This window comes from Eulemur rufifrons, chromosome 2, assembly GCF_041146395.1.
Source record: "Eulemur rufifrons isolate Redbay chromosome 2, OSU_ERuf_1, whole genome shotgun sequence".
NCBI classification, from domain to species: Eukaryota; Metazoa; Chordata; class Mammalia; order Primates; family Lemuridae; genus Eulemur; species Eulemur rufifrons.
This window is the reverse complement of record NC_090984.1, coordinates 38,458,240-38,473,597: the sequence shown is the minus strand read 5'-3', so window position 1 is coordinate 38,473,597 and position 15,358 is coordinate 38,458,240. Positions and strand designations below refer to the sequence as shown.

Below are 15,358 nucleotides of genomic sequence, written 5' to 3'. Positions count from 1 at the left end.
AATAAATGCAAAGTGATCTCATAGAAACCAATGCTGCTTTATGAAGTCAAAGCTAATCTGGACAGAATGTTTATATTACTATATATGTTACCTTATAATGAAGAATCCTAATATCTATAATGATATTTAAAATGTTATTTAATCTCAAGACACCAGATTATGTGAAATGAATTTATAGGCTGTAAGTCAATGTGGAAAAACATACTTGAAACTATTTCATGATTAGGAGAATTTTGTTATTAAATTATATAGTGTATCTTGGACTCTATCTTAAGTGGTGCAATCAGAAAGTTGTAAAGCAACTACGTTATAAGGATTTTCACCAGTAGGATGTTTCCAAAAATTTTCTGAGTATTATCTAAGGCTTCCTTGTGGGAGAAAACAGTCTCTGGAAAGACTTTGGCTCATCTTAAAACATGATTTCCATAGTTCATAAACTGAGTGATTCTAATTTTCTTCAAAACAAAGTCACTATTATAGTAAGGTGCACGATGTACTCTCTCCCATAAAAGTGGTCTCTGTTGTGCCACAAAATCTTCTCCTGCCTCAGCTAAAGGAAAAAATTACAACTCCCTCCAGCTATATCAATTTGCTTCACTGGTAGTAGTTTTTTTGTTTGTTTGTTTTTATTTTTGAGACAGAGTCTCACTCTGTCACCCTGGCTAGAGTGTAGTGGTGTCATGATAGCTCACTGCAACCTCAAACTCCTGGGCTCAAACAATCCGCCTGCCTCAGCCTCCTAAGTAGCTGGACTACAGGCATATGTCACCATGCCCTGCTAATTTTTTTCTATTTTTAGTAGAGATGGGGTCTCTCTCTTGCTCAAGCTGATCTCCAACTCCTGACCTCAAGCGATCCTCCTGGCTTGGCCTCCCAGAGTGCTAGGATTACAGGCATGAGCCACCACACCTGGTCACCAGTAGTAGTTTTTGATTTTTTTCTCTCGAGATACCACCCAACTAAACCTTTCCCTATTATGGTAAAAAAACAACACCCAGAAATCTGACTCAATTTTAGCATGCATCTATACAAACTAAGAGACTCTAAATTTATATTATTAACCAGGGACCTGTTTCTTTTGATTCCTACCCCTGGCAGTAATTGGAGATTCCAACTTTGGATTTCTAAAAACTAAAACTAAAAATCTGTGAGTTTTGAAGGTGGAAGTGATCCACATACATTACTAATGATTTATAATATTTTATATCCTTATATTAATAATTGGTGCTAAACCTCATGTTCACTAATCATGCTTGCTGTGAACTTAAAATAGTATAAGTTCTTTGCCAAAGTAAAAGCTAAAGATGATATAATATCGATGTCCTAAATATCAGTGTCCTAAATGTTAAACAAACAACAGTACTATCTAAATAATCTCTCCTTTTTCATTCTATTATATAAAGACTGAACCATTCAGAACAGTTTTTGACACCTTAAGAAAAGATTCCCTTTGCAATTAGAAACTCTAACTTCAGAATTAAAAGCCAATTTCTAAATAGATAAAAAAAAAGAGGAAGAAATTATTTAAATCACTATTATCAGGGAACACAAGTGTGTTATTAATTTTGCTTGTTTATTATATAACAAATGTAACAAACAGTTTAATATCCTATTTATAACTGAGCTAAACATTGAAAAGTGCCAAGAAAAAAAATCTAAATGAAATTAATCACAATAAGGATGCAAAGTCTTAAAGCAAACCTCAAACAACAATTTAGAACAAATCACACAAACATGTTAAATCACAAGCTTACTGTTTTCTCCAACCCTTCCAAAAGTAAACTAGTTCTAATTAAAATCAAACTATATTTTAAAAAAGTCATTAAAATCAAACTAGCAACATCAAAATACTTATATTGTTCTGCCAATATATTATACTATTAAAGACACAAGAATCTTTTTAGCTACTTCAAAAAATAAAATTGTACATCTGAGGGAACTGAGCTTTGAGGTTTTAGAGTAAAAGGCTGTAAAATAACTTTCATTACTAAATACAATTAGATTTAGTTTATCAGAAATGTGGGGAGAAATTGGAAAAGTCAGTCAATTAAATATCTTTTGGTTTAACCCTTCTTGCTTTAAGCAGAGGTTACATCTGTTACATCTTTTTATGTAGTACTATAATGCCTTACTTAGAAAAATATTCAAAAATCGCTTGTTAAATGAATTGCAATATATAAATTCATTTGTCTTTTTCTTTCTTTCAGAAACAAAGAACTATGTGTATTACCAAAGAGAATGTGTCCCAATAACATACTTTTTAAACTGAAAACTTAATTACCAGAAGTGCAAACAAAAGGATGAATATAAGGGTATCAGAAAGGGGATTAGTATGAAAATGAAATTTTGGGACATCAGTTTGTTACTCAAATTGACATTGAATCAGCAAATAGAAGCATTTAAATTTCATTTCCAAGCCCACTTAGTAAATCTAGTTCCAGTCAGAGTATCTTTAATGTGCAAAAGCTCAGTGAAAGCAAGTATTCACCATGCGAGACACAGATAGGATTCTCTTAACCTGCTGCCCTCTAGACACATCACTCTCTGTTAAACAGGCAGCTACCGCCAGATGCTCTCGCTAAAAATGGTCACAGATGGTCAGTTGTCCAGTTAACAGGACATATTGCTCTCCCGATATCCAAAAGTAAGAAGGAATGAGAGCCGTTAACACTTGCCTGCTTAGTGGGTTAAACGTATTAGCCGGCCATAGGGTTGGCTAGGCCCCAACACTGACTTTCTAGAAGAGGAAGACCAGACCCTAGGGGTCTCAAGATTAAAAGGCACCTTACAGGTGATCCAGTCAACAGCTGTACAATACCTGCATCCACACAAATGCATCCCTGCTAGTCAGCCGTTCGAGCTGGGACTCGGCGGCTCCAGGGGTGTGGAACCTGCTGTCTAACAAGAAAGCCCCTCTGGCTGCGGCAGAGGCCTCCATCACCCCAAACTGCAATTAGTCCAACCGCTCAGTCTAACTCCACAGTCAGGAAACATGGAGCTATTGTAATAGACATGGTATACTGACTATAACAAAATAATTACCTAGTTTATGCATAAAAAAGTGATTACAAATGGAGTTATCCCTCAAACAGTATACACAATAGATTTTACAACATAAAATCAAAGGCAGAAATCTATATCATTTATTTTTCAAATATATGGGGAAAATAAAGGTTTACAGTTTAGAAAGCTATTATTCAGAGATTATAAAAATGTTCCACAAAGATCAGTGTGTCTTCCTCTTTAGTATGTGCACGTGTAGAAAATTTTAAAGAATTGCTTTTCATTGCCAAAGTTTTAATAAAATGTTTCTATAAACATTTTACAATGTTTTTCACAAGTAGAGCATTATTTTGTTTTTTCTAGTAAATTATTCATCTGTTCAGAATGAGCTCCCTGTAATGTATATTTAAGAAGAGCATTCTAGGAATGTGTTTTTGTGTGTGTTTTTTACATTATTTATATTTCCTTAATAATGAGAAAATTGGAAGTACTAAGTTTGATCTATGATTCTTCAACAATTGTCCCAAATCCTGTTTCTTACTTCATACTGAGTAAAATTTTCCTGAATCGATGATATGTATGCGGAAAGGGTACACTGAGAAGCCATGGCTAGAAATAAACATTGCCGACTTTGGTGACAGTAGGCTGTTCTAGCATCATCTCAGTATTAGTGGTTTGAGTAATGTCAACCCAGAACATATGCAACTTCTTCTCATCGTTTATAAAGCTGTGTGACAGAGATCAATAGTGAAACTTATTTAACCAAATACAGATTAAATTAAAAACTGACATAATAAGATTATAAGCAAAATACCATCTGGAAAGCTACGGCAAAGAACTGCAGGATGTAGTTCTATGTCCCTGCATCTGAAAACAGATTTCCACCACTGCTTGCTACTGTGCAGGGACTCAAATCTAATGCTGCTCTCTCAGTCTGTGCTACTGTTAGGCCAGGGAAGGAAATGGAGAAGCCCACAGTGGGGACCACTGTGCCTCTGACCTACCCTCACCTCCAAAGGGCAGTCTGTGAAAGGAAAAGCCAGAGTGCTTTGTAAAATTCTGACATGTGCAGAAGGTGCTACAATAATTCCACACCTGTTTGGTTGGTAATCATAACTAAAGTGACTGCTTTGCACTCGAGGGTGAAAATCTACTACTCGTGAGCAACAAATAGCTAAGTATGCATTTTACACATTGAGGAGTATATGTCTGTTTATACTCAAATATTCATTTTAGATACAAATTTCTTTACTTTCTATGAAACATGTTTACATGATGAAATTCCTTTCACCCTACAAAGTTAGGAAGAATAAGGAATAAAACAGTGTCTTTCAGAACACTGACTGATCCAAATGCAAAGTTCAGTCCTTTGTCTCCAGTTTTCCTGGGCTAGAGCTACATAAAGTAAATATTTACTGTTACATGAGTCATATGTAAGGGCATTATTTTATACATAACTTATAATTATATATAAATTATATAGCACTCTCAGGTAAATTATACGTTAAACTTAACTATTGTATTATTTAATCATTTGCTGATATCATTATTCTACTTTCTATTCTACATCCCCACACACTCACAATAACTGCTCAAGATTTCACTCTACCAGAAGTGAATTCTAGAAAGAAAAGCAGATTCCCAGAGCTAGAGGAAAGACAGAGACATACCACCGCTACCTCACATTTCGCCTGTTGACTCACAATGGTCACTGGCTTAAGCAGCAGAGCATAACACAGTAAACAGTAAAGCAAGTCTTTTCTTGGTACCATCAAGTCAGTTCTCCTGCCTCACATCCAACAGCTTTTTTCACAATAGGTCAGAGAGGAAGGGAAAGAAGGAAAAGCACAGTGATAGACTCACTCACCTAAACCACTGAGAGTATAGACAAGGTCACTGGTATCCAAGAAAATGGGTCCATGCTCCTGCTGCCCTTCTTCTTTGTAGTATAGTTTGTAGCCCTGAATGGCTGCTATGTCCTCAGCATCTCGCTGCCATTTCACAGAGATGGTGGTACAGTTCAGGGGCTCCAAATGTAACTCTGGAGACTTAGGAGCTAGGAAAATTCATCAGAAAATGTATGTATAAACAACTCATAATCCACACGAAAACACAAAATAGCACAGATCTCTCAGTTTTAAGCCAATGGTCACCGAAAAGTTTAATCCAACAATTATACTTTAACCTAACTTTCAAAATTTCACAATGATATTAAACTTTGAGATAGGATTAAAAATACAAAATACTCTTTGGAAGGAAAGGAGTGCTTGTTTTAATCTGTGTTCTGTTTGTGAGTAGTAACAGACTCTACTGATGTAAAACCAAGACTATGACCATGTGGAGAAATTGGGTAAATCCTTTGAAACTCAAAAAATAAAATACAACACTACCTTAAAAAGACTAAGACATATAAATACTAAAATAATACCTATATTTGTGCATTTAATTTTTTTTACAGAGACAATGAATACTTCCTAATTCTGACCATCCAATACTCCTCTGTGATAAAAGGAACAGGCATTATTATTAGTCAATTAACAACAACAAGAAAACTGGTCATGTTATATTCCATGTTAGTAAAAGAGAAGGGTCTAGAATTTCCTCCTCTTATAGCCTTCCTACTGAACTGATGATTTAAAAAACACATGGCAATAGGCCGGGTGTGGTAGCTCATGCCTATAATTCCAGTAATTTGGGAGGCTGAGGCAGGGAGGTCCCTTGAGGCCAGAAGTTCAAGATCAGCCTGGGCAACACAGTGAGATCTCATCTTTACAAAAATAGGTAAATTAGACAGGCATGGTGGTGCATGCCTATAGTTCCAGCTACTCAGGAGGCTGAGGTGAGAGGATTGCTTAAGCCCAGAACTTTGAAGTTGCAGTGAGCTATGATGGTGCCACTGCACTGTAGCCTGGGCAACAGGGTAAGGCCCTGTCTCAGGAAACAAAAAATGGCAATAATATTAATTAGGCCTCTACTAATATATTTCTTTTAGCAATTCTGTTTGATTTGGACTGATCTGTCCATGAAGGATTTGCTAAGTAAACTAATGGTGTGAACAAAAGTTTTATACAGTAATGAGCTCTGTACAAAAAGGGATTACCGAATTAAAAATTTAATCTTTTCAATTAAGTCCATGATCTATGGAATGTTTGTATTCATAAAACAAAATGTTAAAATTTAAACACAGAGAAGCAACATTTTCTTCAAAAGTAAAAATACTGTATTATTCTTCCTCAACAATCTTCAGAAATTCACCTTTCACGCTTGTAGCTTTGGGTGTCCTATGTGAAGTCCATACTGAGGACTCTCCCAGCCCCACTCTGGTGGCAGCAGTGATCCGGACCAGGTAGACACTATCAGGTTTCAGGCCTTCCAAAAGGTGCTCATGCGTGGTCCCCGGGAGCTCCAGAACTTGGACGGAATTCTCAGTGCTCAGGCGGAAGGACAGGCGATACAGCACCACTTGGCCCCGCCGGTATTTGGCTGGGATTGGCAGCCAGGAGATGAGAATATCGGTGGGACTTCGACTTGTCAAACTAATTTCAGGAGGTCTCAGAGGAACTAGTCACATAAGAAAACAGGTTGGTTATAAATATTTAAAACCAAATTGCCACTTAGCACACCAGTAGTTATTGAATTCTCTTAATGACAACACATAACATAATAAAGAAGAGATACTTTCAGCCCTAGCAGAGGTTTTCAGTGAGGCAGGGCATGGATCAGAAAAAAGAAAGAAAAATAATGAGGGAGGATAAGTGTATAGAACCAAAGAAAGGAAGGTTTTCTTCATTGTTGTGATTGTTTTGTTGTTTGACATGAATATAAGACAATATTCATATAAAATATGAGAATACTTCTCAAATAATTCCACCAGAGTGTCTCTGAAATAAAGGGGAGTGAATTACACAAGGGTGGGGGAGCCTAGGACTCCAGGGTTATAACCTGGCAAATAATTTTTTTTTTAAGTGTAAGAGTTTCATCTTAAAAATTAATATGAATTTTATATTCCCAATTATGACACATGGTGTTTAATATGAAAACAGTTATTCCTCCAATAATTTGAATAAAACTGGAATTCCAGGAAACTGAGTCAAGTAGAGTGGCAGGCAGTCTTATACTGACAGCTAAGGCTTGGGTTCTAGAGTTAGCCTCTCTGTGTTTGAATCCGTCTCCTACCACGTACAACTCTGCATGATCTTGGCCAAATTAACTTCTCCATGTCTAGATTTCTTCATACACAAAACAGGATAATAATCATAGCTCCTTTTACAGTCTTTCCCATCTTAGTTAACGGCAATCATCTGTCTAATCGCTCAGACCCAACCTCGGTGCCACACAACTCCTCTACACACACTCAGCAGCCAGTCCTGTGGCTCTACACTTCCATCTCACCCTTGGCCCACGCCACCGTCACCTTTAGCCTGGACTGCAGCAAGAGCCTCCCAAGAGGGGTCCCTACTTCTGCCCTTGGCCCTCCCATCTATACTGTCGGCACATTAGCCTGCTAAGATGCAAGTCAGACCATTCTTTTGCTCTAAGCAGTTCCCATTTCACTCAATGTGAAAGCCAAAGTCCTTGTTATGGCTTCCTACAAAGCTCTAGCTGCCTGTGGGGTGGGCTCTCTGTTACGCTTTTTGCCTCATCTCCCATTGCTCTCTCCTCAGGTACCTCCATTCCAGCCATGCCTGCACTGCAGACCCTCTGCGCTTCCGCCGCCTCTGCCTAGGATGCACGTCTCCCGGCTGGATGCCTGGCCAGCTCCCGCACTCTCATTTCCTTCAGGTCTTCACTGGAATGTCACCTACTCCAGTGAGCCCTTCTCTGGTGGTGACTCTGAAATCTCAAATACCACCAACATTTCATGTACCCCTTCCCTGCTTTGCCCCACTTCTCAACACCTATCCCTATCTAACATAGTGTATCGTTTGCTGTTTATCTTGTTCGTTGTTCCTTTGCCCCTTCCCGCTAGAAAGTAAGATCCATGAGGTCAGAGATGATTTCTTTGTGTTTTGTTCACTACTAAATATTGAATAACCTGTAGCAAGTAGTCAATAAATATTTGTTGAATGAATGAATAGGGGGAAAACAAGAAATCCATTTATTAAGCACTTCTGAGTCCTTTACATATATGAACTCATGTAATTCTCAAAGAAATCCGATGAAGAAAATATCATTATCATTTCTACTTTATAACTGAGAAAACTGAGATACAAAGAGGTTAAATCACTTGCCCAAGCTCACACAGGTCGTAAGTGAAGGAGCAGACCCAGGCAGACCAGAAAGAGCACATACTCTTACCCCCTATACTTCGCTGCCTCTTATACAATAATAGTTCCTCTATCATAGGATTATGTAGGAATTAAATGAGATAATGGACATGAGGTTTTTAGAATAGGCAGGTGGGTAGTGCTCCATTAAGTGTTAGCTGTATCTGTGGCACACTGCTATGCACCCTCAGGAAATGGGGAGAAACTTGCAGAAATTTGAAAAGCAGTGTCAGAAGGTCTGTATGCTATCCAAAAAATAAAACGAGCTTCATTAAATAAAAAAGTTCCAGAGTAATGAAAGGTTTAAAAGAGAAAAACTCTGAGACCATAACTGAATTGAAACGGCAAACTTTAACAGGTGGCTTGCTATGCTGAGACTCATTTTCTTCAAGGATACAGAGGGAAATATACCTCACACACACACCCTAAAATATATATATACACACACATAATATATATTAAAATATATGACCTATAATACAGATCATATATAAAAACATATATTTATATAAAATATATATGTTAAAACATACATATAGATTTTTTGAAATAGGGTCTCTGTTTCCAGGGCTACAGTGCAGTGGCATCATCATAGCTCACTATAACCACAAATTGCTGGGATCAAGCAATCCTCCAACCTCAGCCCCCTGAATAGCTGGGACTACAGGTGTGCGCCACCATGCCCAGCTAATTTAAAAAAAAAATTTTTTTTTTGGTAGAGATAAGGCCTCGTTGTTGCCCAGGCTGGTCTTGAACTCCTGGACTCAAGTGATCTTCCCACCCTGGCCTCCCAAAGTGCTAGGATTACAAGTGTGAGCCACTGTGGCTGGCCAAAAATATATATAATATATATAAAAATATGTATCTCATACATACATATATATGTAGGCCTGTGTTTCACCTTAGACGTACATAACAGAGGTTGTTAAATGTAATGTGATAACTAGAGATGTCATATATACTGTAGCTCACTCCAAAGTGGAACAGAGTCTTAAATGAAAACTAAAATTTGAAATTCAGCATCCAGGTAAGTGAGAATTTTTTTCATTTAGTCAAACTCTGAATCTATAAACACCTAAATAAGTGGTATTATAAAGATATAAGTAAGCTATCTGGGACCAAATGAACAAAAAAGGAGATTTGGGGATTATTTATAAAAAAATGTTTGAAAACTAATAAGAGTGGATCACATTTTCGGAGGAGGAGAAAACATTTGTAAAGGGAGAATAATATAATAAAGCATATGTTAAATAATTCCCTTTCACATTGAGGGGTATAAAAATGGGCCTTCTAGAGCCCCTGGAGAGAGAAAGAGAGAGAGAAATCCTTTCTTCTACAACCTGATATGAAGAATCAGAGGAAGATAATCAGTTTTCTAGGACTATCTTAATGGATGGAATTCCCCACAATTATAAGAATATATGTAGGCTTGCCCTCCCTCAAAAGCACCACAACTTAACTTCCAAACCATGATCAGGTAACAAACTGAATAAGGAAGGTTTTCCTCCTTAAGCATATTGTACCTAATAATAAACAAAGTACTGATTTTTTTTAACTGACAGATACTAAGTGCTAAGAATTTTTTTAACTGACAGGTACTAAATTTTATAAACTCCTGGTTTCAGAATTCTAACATCTCTGACCCTCAGTCATTACATATACGCAATATGTACGTCATTATATGTATTCATGCGTAGAAAAACTCACATTTTGTTCTTTCCATTAAAAAAAAATATTGCAATGTATTTACAATTTAAAGTAGATATCTCTGAAGAATAAAAGGACAATATAAGAATTTTGTTATTAAACTTTATATTATGAACTATGAATGAAAGTGCTCTTTATCCTTCTCACACTATAATACTTGCAAAGAGAGTCAGATCTGAAATGGCAAATTGGCCTGCTGTTTAACATACCTGTTTTTAACCAAAAAGAGGATATTTTCTCTAATTTAAAACACATTGATTTATTGAAATCGATTAAATATATGAACATTCATACTGAGATATCTAGAATCGTGTTTTCTCACCATCCTCAAGAGTGTTCTGTGTCACATGGTCGGACATCTGGCTGGCTCCCATTGGCATATATGCCACAATGTAGAAAGTGTAATTGCTGGCAGGTTCCAAGTCGTCAATAATATAATGAGTTGTGTCATTTCCGATGACCACTTGATATTCTTCATTATTTAAACCTAGATTAAGAATCCGCGTTTAAAAATCACAAACACAGTATTCCAAATAAAATTAACAAGGCCATTTTCCCTCACTGTGAAACACTGGTCCTTGGGTCTAATCTCAATCTGTTATCTTTTGTGTCCCCCTCACAAATGTGAACAGGAAGGTCTTTATTTTCTAAGAGAAGCCACATCTTGCTACAAATTACTAGTCTACATCTTTCCTGAATAAATCAAACTGAAAAGAATTAATCTCCTCTAAGTTTCACTTACCATCTAGTCAAAACCCACAGCAAGGACAATGTACAGCAGTAACATAACAAAGCTTAATACAACAGAATATTGTAATTCATAACCATGTAAATTTTACTTCTTTAAACTCCACAGTTTCTTTCTTTCTTTTAAACACAAATGGAGAGATAGTAGGGAATGTAACGGCTCTTCTCTTTACAAAAACAAACTGGACCAAAAGTTGTTGTGCAAAAGATCTCATTTTGCCCCTAGAGATTCTATTAAGTTTGACTGACACAAGTTGTTCTTTTATTTACACTGAAAGCAAAAGACCTGGGAGGCACAGAATGTGCCTCAAAATGCTTTGTCCCAGAGTCAGTTTTAATTTTTTTTAAAGAGAAAAAAAAATTCTCAGCAATTCTTAATAAAATATGCATGGCAAGGTATAGAAGGGGATTTGTCTTTGTGGCATTTAATTCCTACAGAGCAAACCTGTAAAGTAGAACAAGAGCATTGGCGGCTACTGAGCGTTGCTAACAATTCACAGCAAACGCACATCAACTTAATCAAAACTCTCTAAGGACGGAATCTCTTCTCCCCACGCTGGATTTATAAACAAAACAGAAGGCAAATTCCAGTATTAAGTTTTCCCACATTTCTGAATTAACTTGATAGCATTTTAATTAGACAAGATTACAGGCATTTCACAACAGACTGGCTAATGGCTTGTTAATTAGGAGCTGCATAGTACGATTTCTGACCTACCAAACAAGGTCCTTGAGTTCGAATTAAAAAGCCTTGTTCTGTCCCTGAATAGACCACTGAGCTGCATGCGGAGGTTCTAATGAAACAACCATAATAGCGAACAAGAGTGGTCTCCACCAAAACAAGCATTCCTTTTACTTTCATAAATCACTAAAAAGGGAATTAACATACTCCAACATGCTCAGTTATCAGACTTTCATTCTTCTTGCTACCATGACCCCTGATTTACATTCAAAATATTCCTTTTCAAAACACTACAAAAAGTACAAAACACTACTACAAAGTACAAAAAACAAACAACAGCAACAACAAACCACCTGTTTCTACAGATAATTTTATTATATCACTATTCTTTGTTTTAAATTTGTGTACATATATTTTAAATTAATGTATATTACATAAAGGCTAGGCTGTTTGTGTATAGACTTAAAATTTGTAAACCTCTACTGTGGTTTCTATGAAAAATGAATAAAGAAATCTCTAGGATTTATAAGTTGTTTTTCTTTTTCCTCTAAGATTTTTGCCAAAAGTAAAATATAGGGATAAAAAAGATCCCAAATATGGAACCAATAATTCTGAATAAAATTTTAAGACAGATTTGATTTCTACTTTTATATAATAAGGGAAATACTAATAAAGAGTGTCCTGTGTAATTTTCAGAGAGCCTTACATGACTTCAGAAAATATTCAAAATATACAAAATCAAATATATGGGGGATTTGGTCATGTTTACTTTCCCCCTTAAAAATAACATACTATAGTGTCCATAGTTTATTATTTTACTAAGCAGTCACACTGCTGTTCCTATGTAACTGCATACTTAAATTGGTATATTAAGTCTCAGTTAAGGAATTTATATCTTGGCTAGAATGAAATTCCTAAGTACACCACTTTGTAATTTTTAGCAGGCAGAGATGCTTTGCATTAGCTGGTACTTGTTTCTAAACAGAAAAAATCTTAAAACTATACTTACATACAGCAAGTATATAGCAATATGAAATTTAGGAAAAAAACAGATATACTGGTGTACAAAATTTTATTAAGGAGATAATACCATAGAATTTTTAAAATATTGTGTGGATTATGTTAAGACATCATTCATACTGAAAACAAATCCTTAATAACAAGCAGCACTTAAAAACACACATTCCTCAAATTGCTTACCTTCTGCTTTCATGTAGTGCACAGAATAAGCGATGACTTTGTCTGAATTATACAGTGGCCTCTCCCAAGCTAAAAGGATGGCTGAACTTGACATGGTTTCAGCATGTACATTATAGGGAGCACTGGGTCTGTCTTCTGACATTACTACGGTCAGTCTGGCTCTCGATAAAATGGATCCTTGGCTATTCTCAGCCATGCACTGATAAATAGCATCATCTTCAGGAATAATCTGGTTAATTACCAATTTACTGAGGAAAGACAAAAATTATTTCTATGAAAAATTCTAAGAATGATATAAAAATAATGTTTAGCTATTGCTAAATGCACTCTCATTTTAAATGACAAAAGTTACTTAAAACAAAAAACTAATCTGTTCTATTGAAAAATATTCTATATTGATTTCTTTTTAAAAATTGAGCTTTTATTAAGAAATTATATTACTCTGTAATAGCATCTAATTTACATAATATTACAATCAATACATAAAATTCAGGTCAACAAAAAATTTTAAAGTTTTGTTTAACATCAATGAAAATGTTACAAGAATTCATATTTATACCAATAATAAAAATAAAAAACTTCACTTTATTTATTTATTTATTTTTGAGACAGAGTCTCACTCTGTTGCCCAGGCTAGAGTGAGTGCCGTGGCGTCAGCCTAGCTCACAGCAACCTCAAACTCCTGAGCTCAAGGGATCCTCCTGTCTCAGCCTCCCGAGTAGGTGGGACTACAGGCATGCACCACCATGCCCGGCTAATTTTTTCTATATATATTTTTAGCTGTCCATATAATTTCTTTCTATTTTTAGTAGAGATGGGGTCTTGTTCTTGCTCAGGCTGGTCTCGAACTCCTGAGCTCAAACGATCCGCCCACCTCGGCCTCCCAGAGTGCTAGGATTACAGGCGTGAGCCACCGCGCCCGGCCAAAAACTTCACTTTAAAAACAATTTTTTTTTTGAGACATGGTCTGTCACCAGGCCAGAATCCAGTAGCATGATCATAGCTCATTGTAGCCTTGAACTCCTGGGCTCAAACAACGCTCCTGCCTCAGCCTCTTGAGTAGCTACAAGTACAGGTGCACACCACCATGTCTCGCCTATACTTTATTTTTTTGTAAAGACAGGGTCTCACTGTGTTGCCCAGGCTGGTCTTGAACTCCTGGCCTCAAGTAATCCTCCTGCCTTAGCTCTTAAGGTGCTGGGATTACCGGAATGGGCCAATAAAAATGAATTCTTAAAATCATTAAGTTTGAACTGTGAAGGAATTCTCAGAAAATTAATTATTTTCTTCTATGTTCCCCATTTCATGGAAGAAGGAACTGAGACCCCAAATAATTAATACACTTGCTTGTTATAACTTAACTAGTGGCTTAACAGGACTAGAACCCAGGTCTGCGGAACTGTCCAACATTCATTTTATTATAATCTACCATTACCATGTATAAAATACAAGAGGATCTTTGGCATGCTAATATTATAAATCTTAAGTTAATTTCTTATTTATTTTAGTTTAAACTGTCAAGATATTTGATATTATAACCATTTAACATAAAAATTACTAAAGCCATCATATCTTATAAAAAATAGTAGCAAAGTGATATAGCCTACCTGTTGTACATTTTAATTCTACCATTTGAATGTATCTTCCTTCCATTTTTCAACCATGACATTTTGGGTGAAGGGATTCCTTCTGCCTGACACACAAATCGAGCAGTGCCAGCTCGAGGCCTCGTTAAACTTTCTGGCCATTCAACAAAGGAAGGAGGAGCTATTTTTAAAGAAAAAAAGAAAACATTTCAGTGGTACCAACAGGCATGACATAAAGAGTCAAGGAAGAGTACAGCAAATGAAAGAACTCCCATTCCTGAAGATGTTTTGACATTCTGAGCTTCCTATCTAAGTCCCCATGTATCTATCCAGATAACTTTTCTGCACTGCTCAGTTAGTGTCCACTACACCTATATGTTTTCCCTATTAAGACGAGATCATCTTAACCAAGCCCAATATAAGGCCACTTGCGAATACATACAGACAATAGATTAAAATTTTAGACTGGCAAATGGGTATATGGTTTTTTAGGTGGGTATGGAATAAAAAACAGAAGCTTAAAAAAGAAGAAACAACGGTATGCACGCAAACAGGATGGTAACTGTGGAAGAATGACCCTATGGTTATATTTTAACATATGTATTTAATTTTCTCTTAAAATGCATCATTGGACTACAATATTTCATATCAACCTTCATATCAATGCTACAAAGCTTAAGAAAGATAAGCTATGAATGAGACAAAACTGCAAATCTTAAAATGTAAGATTCTCCTGATTGCAGGAAGAAAGGAAACATACCTAATACAGTTAAAGTTGCCATGGCAACTGTAAAGTTGCGTGTGCCAGGAGTAGTGGCCCGACAAACATATACTCCAGCATGTTGCAGTCTGACATCAGATACCATGAGATTACCATTTCCAAGTACCCGAGTATTAAAGACATCAATGGATTTGTGATCTATTTCAAAGAAAATACTTTAGTTAAAACAGTATAACGTATAATCTGTAATTATGTCAAAAGACTACTATCCAAGCAATCAATCATGAAAAATATAAAATTCTCCACATTAAAACTTTCTCTACACATTGAAATGCCAGAATTAAAAGTTATTCAATTGTCCAATGTGTTATCAGTTTCATTAGAATTAGAGTAAGAATTATCAGTTCATTAGAATTAGAACAAGAAAAGACTTTTTTCCTGAGAA

The 15,358-nt window shown here is 36.1% G+C and overlaps 1 protein-coding gene across 1 annotated transcript in view; it reads right to left on the bottom strand.

Annotated features, from left to right (window-relative positions):
- Positions 1-15,358, bottom strand: part of PRTG (protogenin) — a 122,704-nt gene that overhangs the window by 45,885 nt on the left and 61,461 nt on the right. The window contains exons 6-11 of the mRNA XM_069492034.1: positions 14,953-15,111; positions 14,214-14,373; positions 12,607-12,854; positions 10,300-10,464; positions 6,259-6,564; positions 4,871-5,059 (exon numbers count right to left, since the gene is read on the bottom strand). Of these exons, the coding sequence (XP_069348135.1) occupies positions 4,871-5,059; positions 6,259-6,564; positions 10,300-10,464; positions 12,607-12,854; positions 14,214-14,373; positions 14,953-15,111 (1,227 nt within the window). The remainder of the gene's footprint in view (positions 1-4,870; positions 5,060-6,258; positions 6,565-10,299; positions 10,465-12,606; positions 12,855-14,213; positions 14,374-14,952; positions 15,112-15,358) is intronic.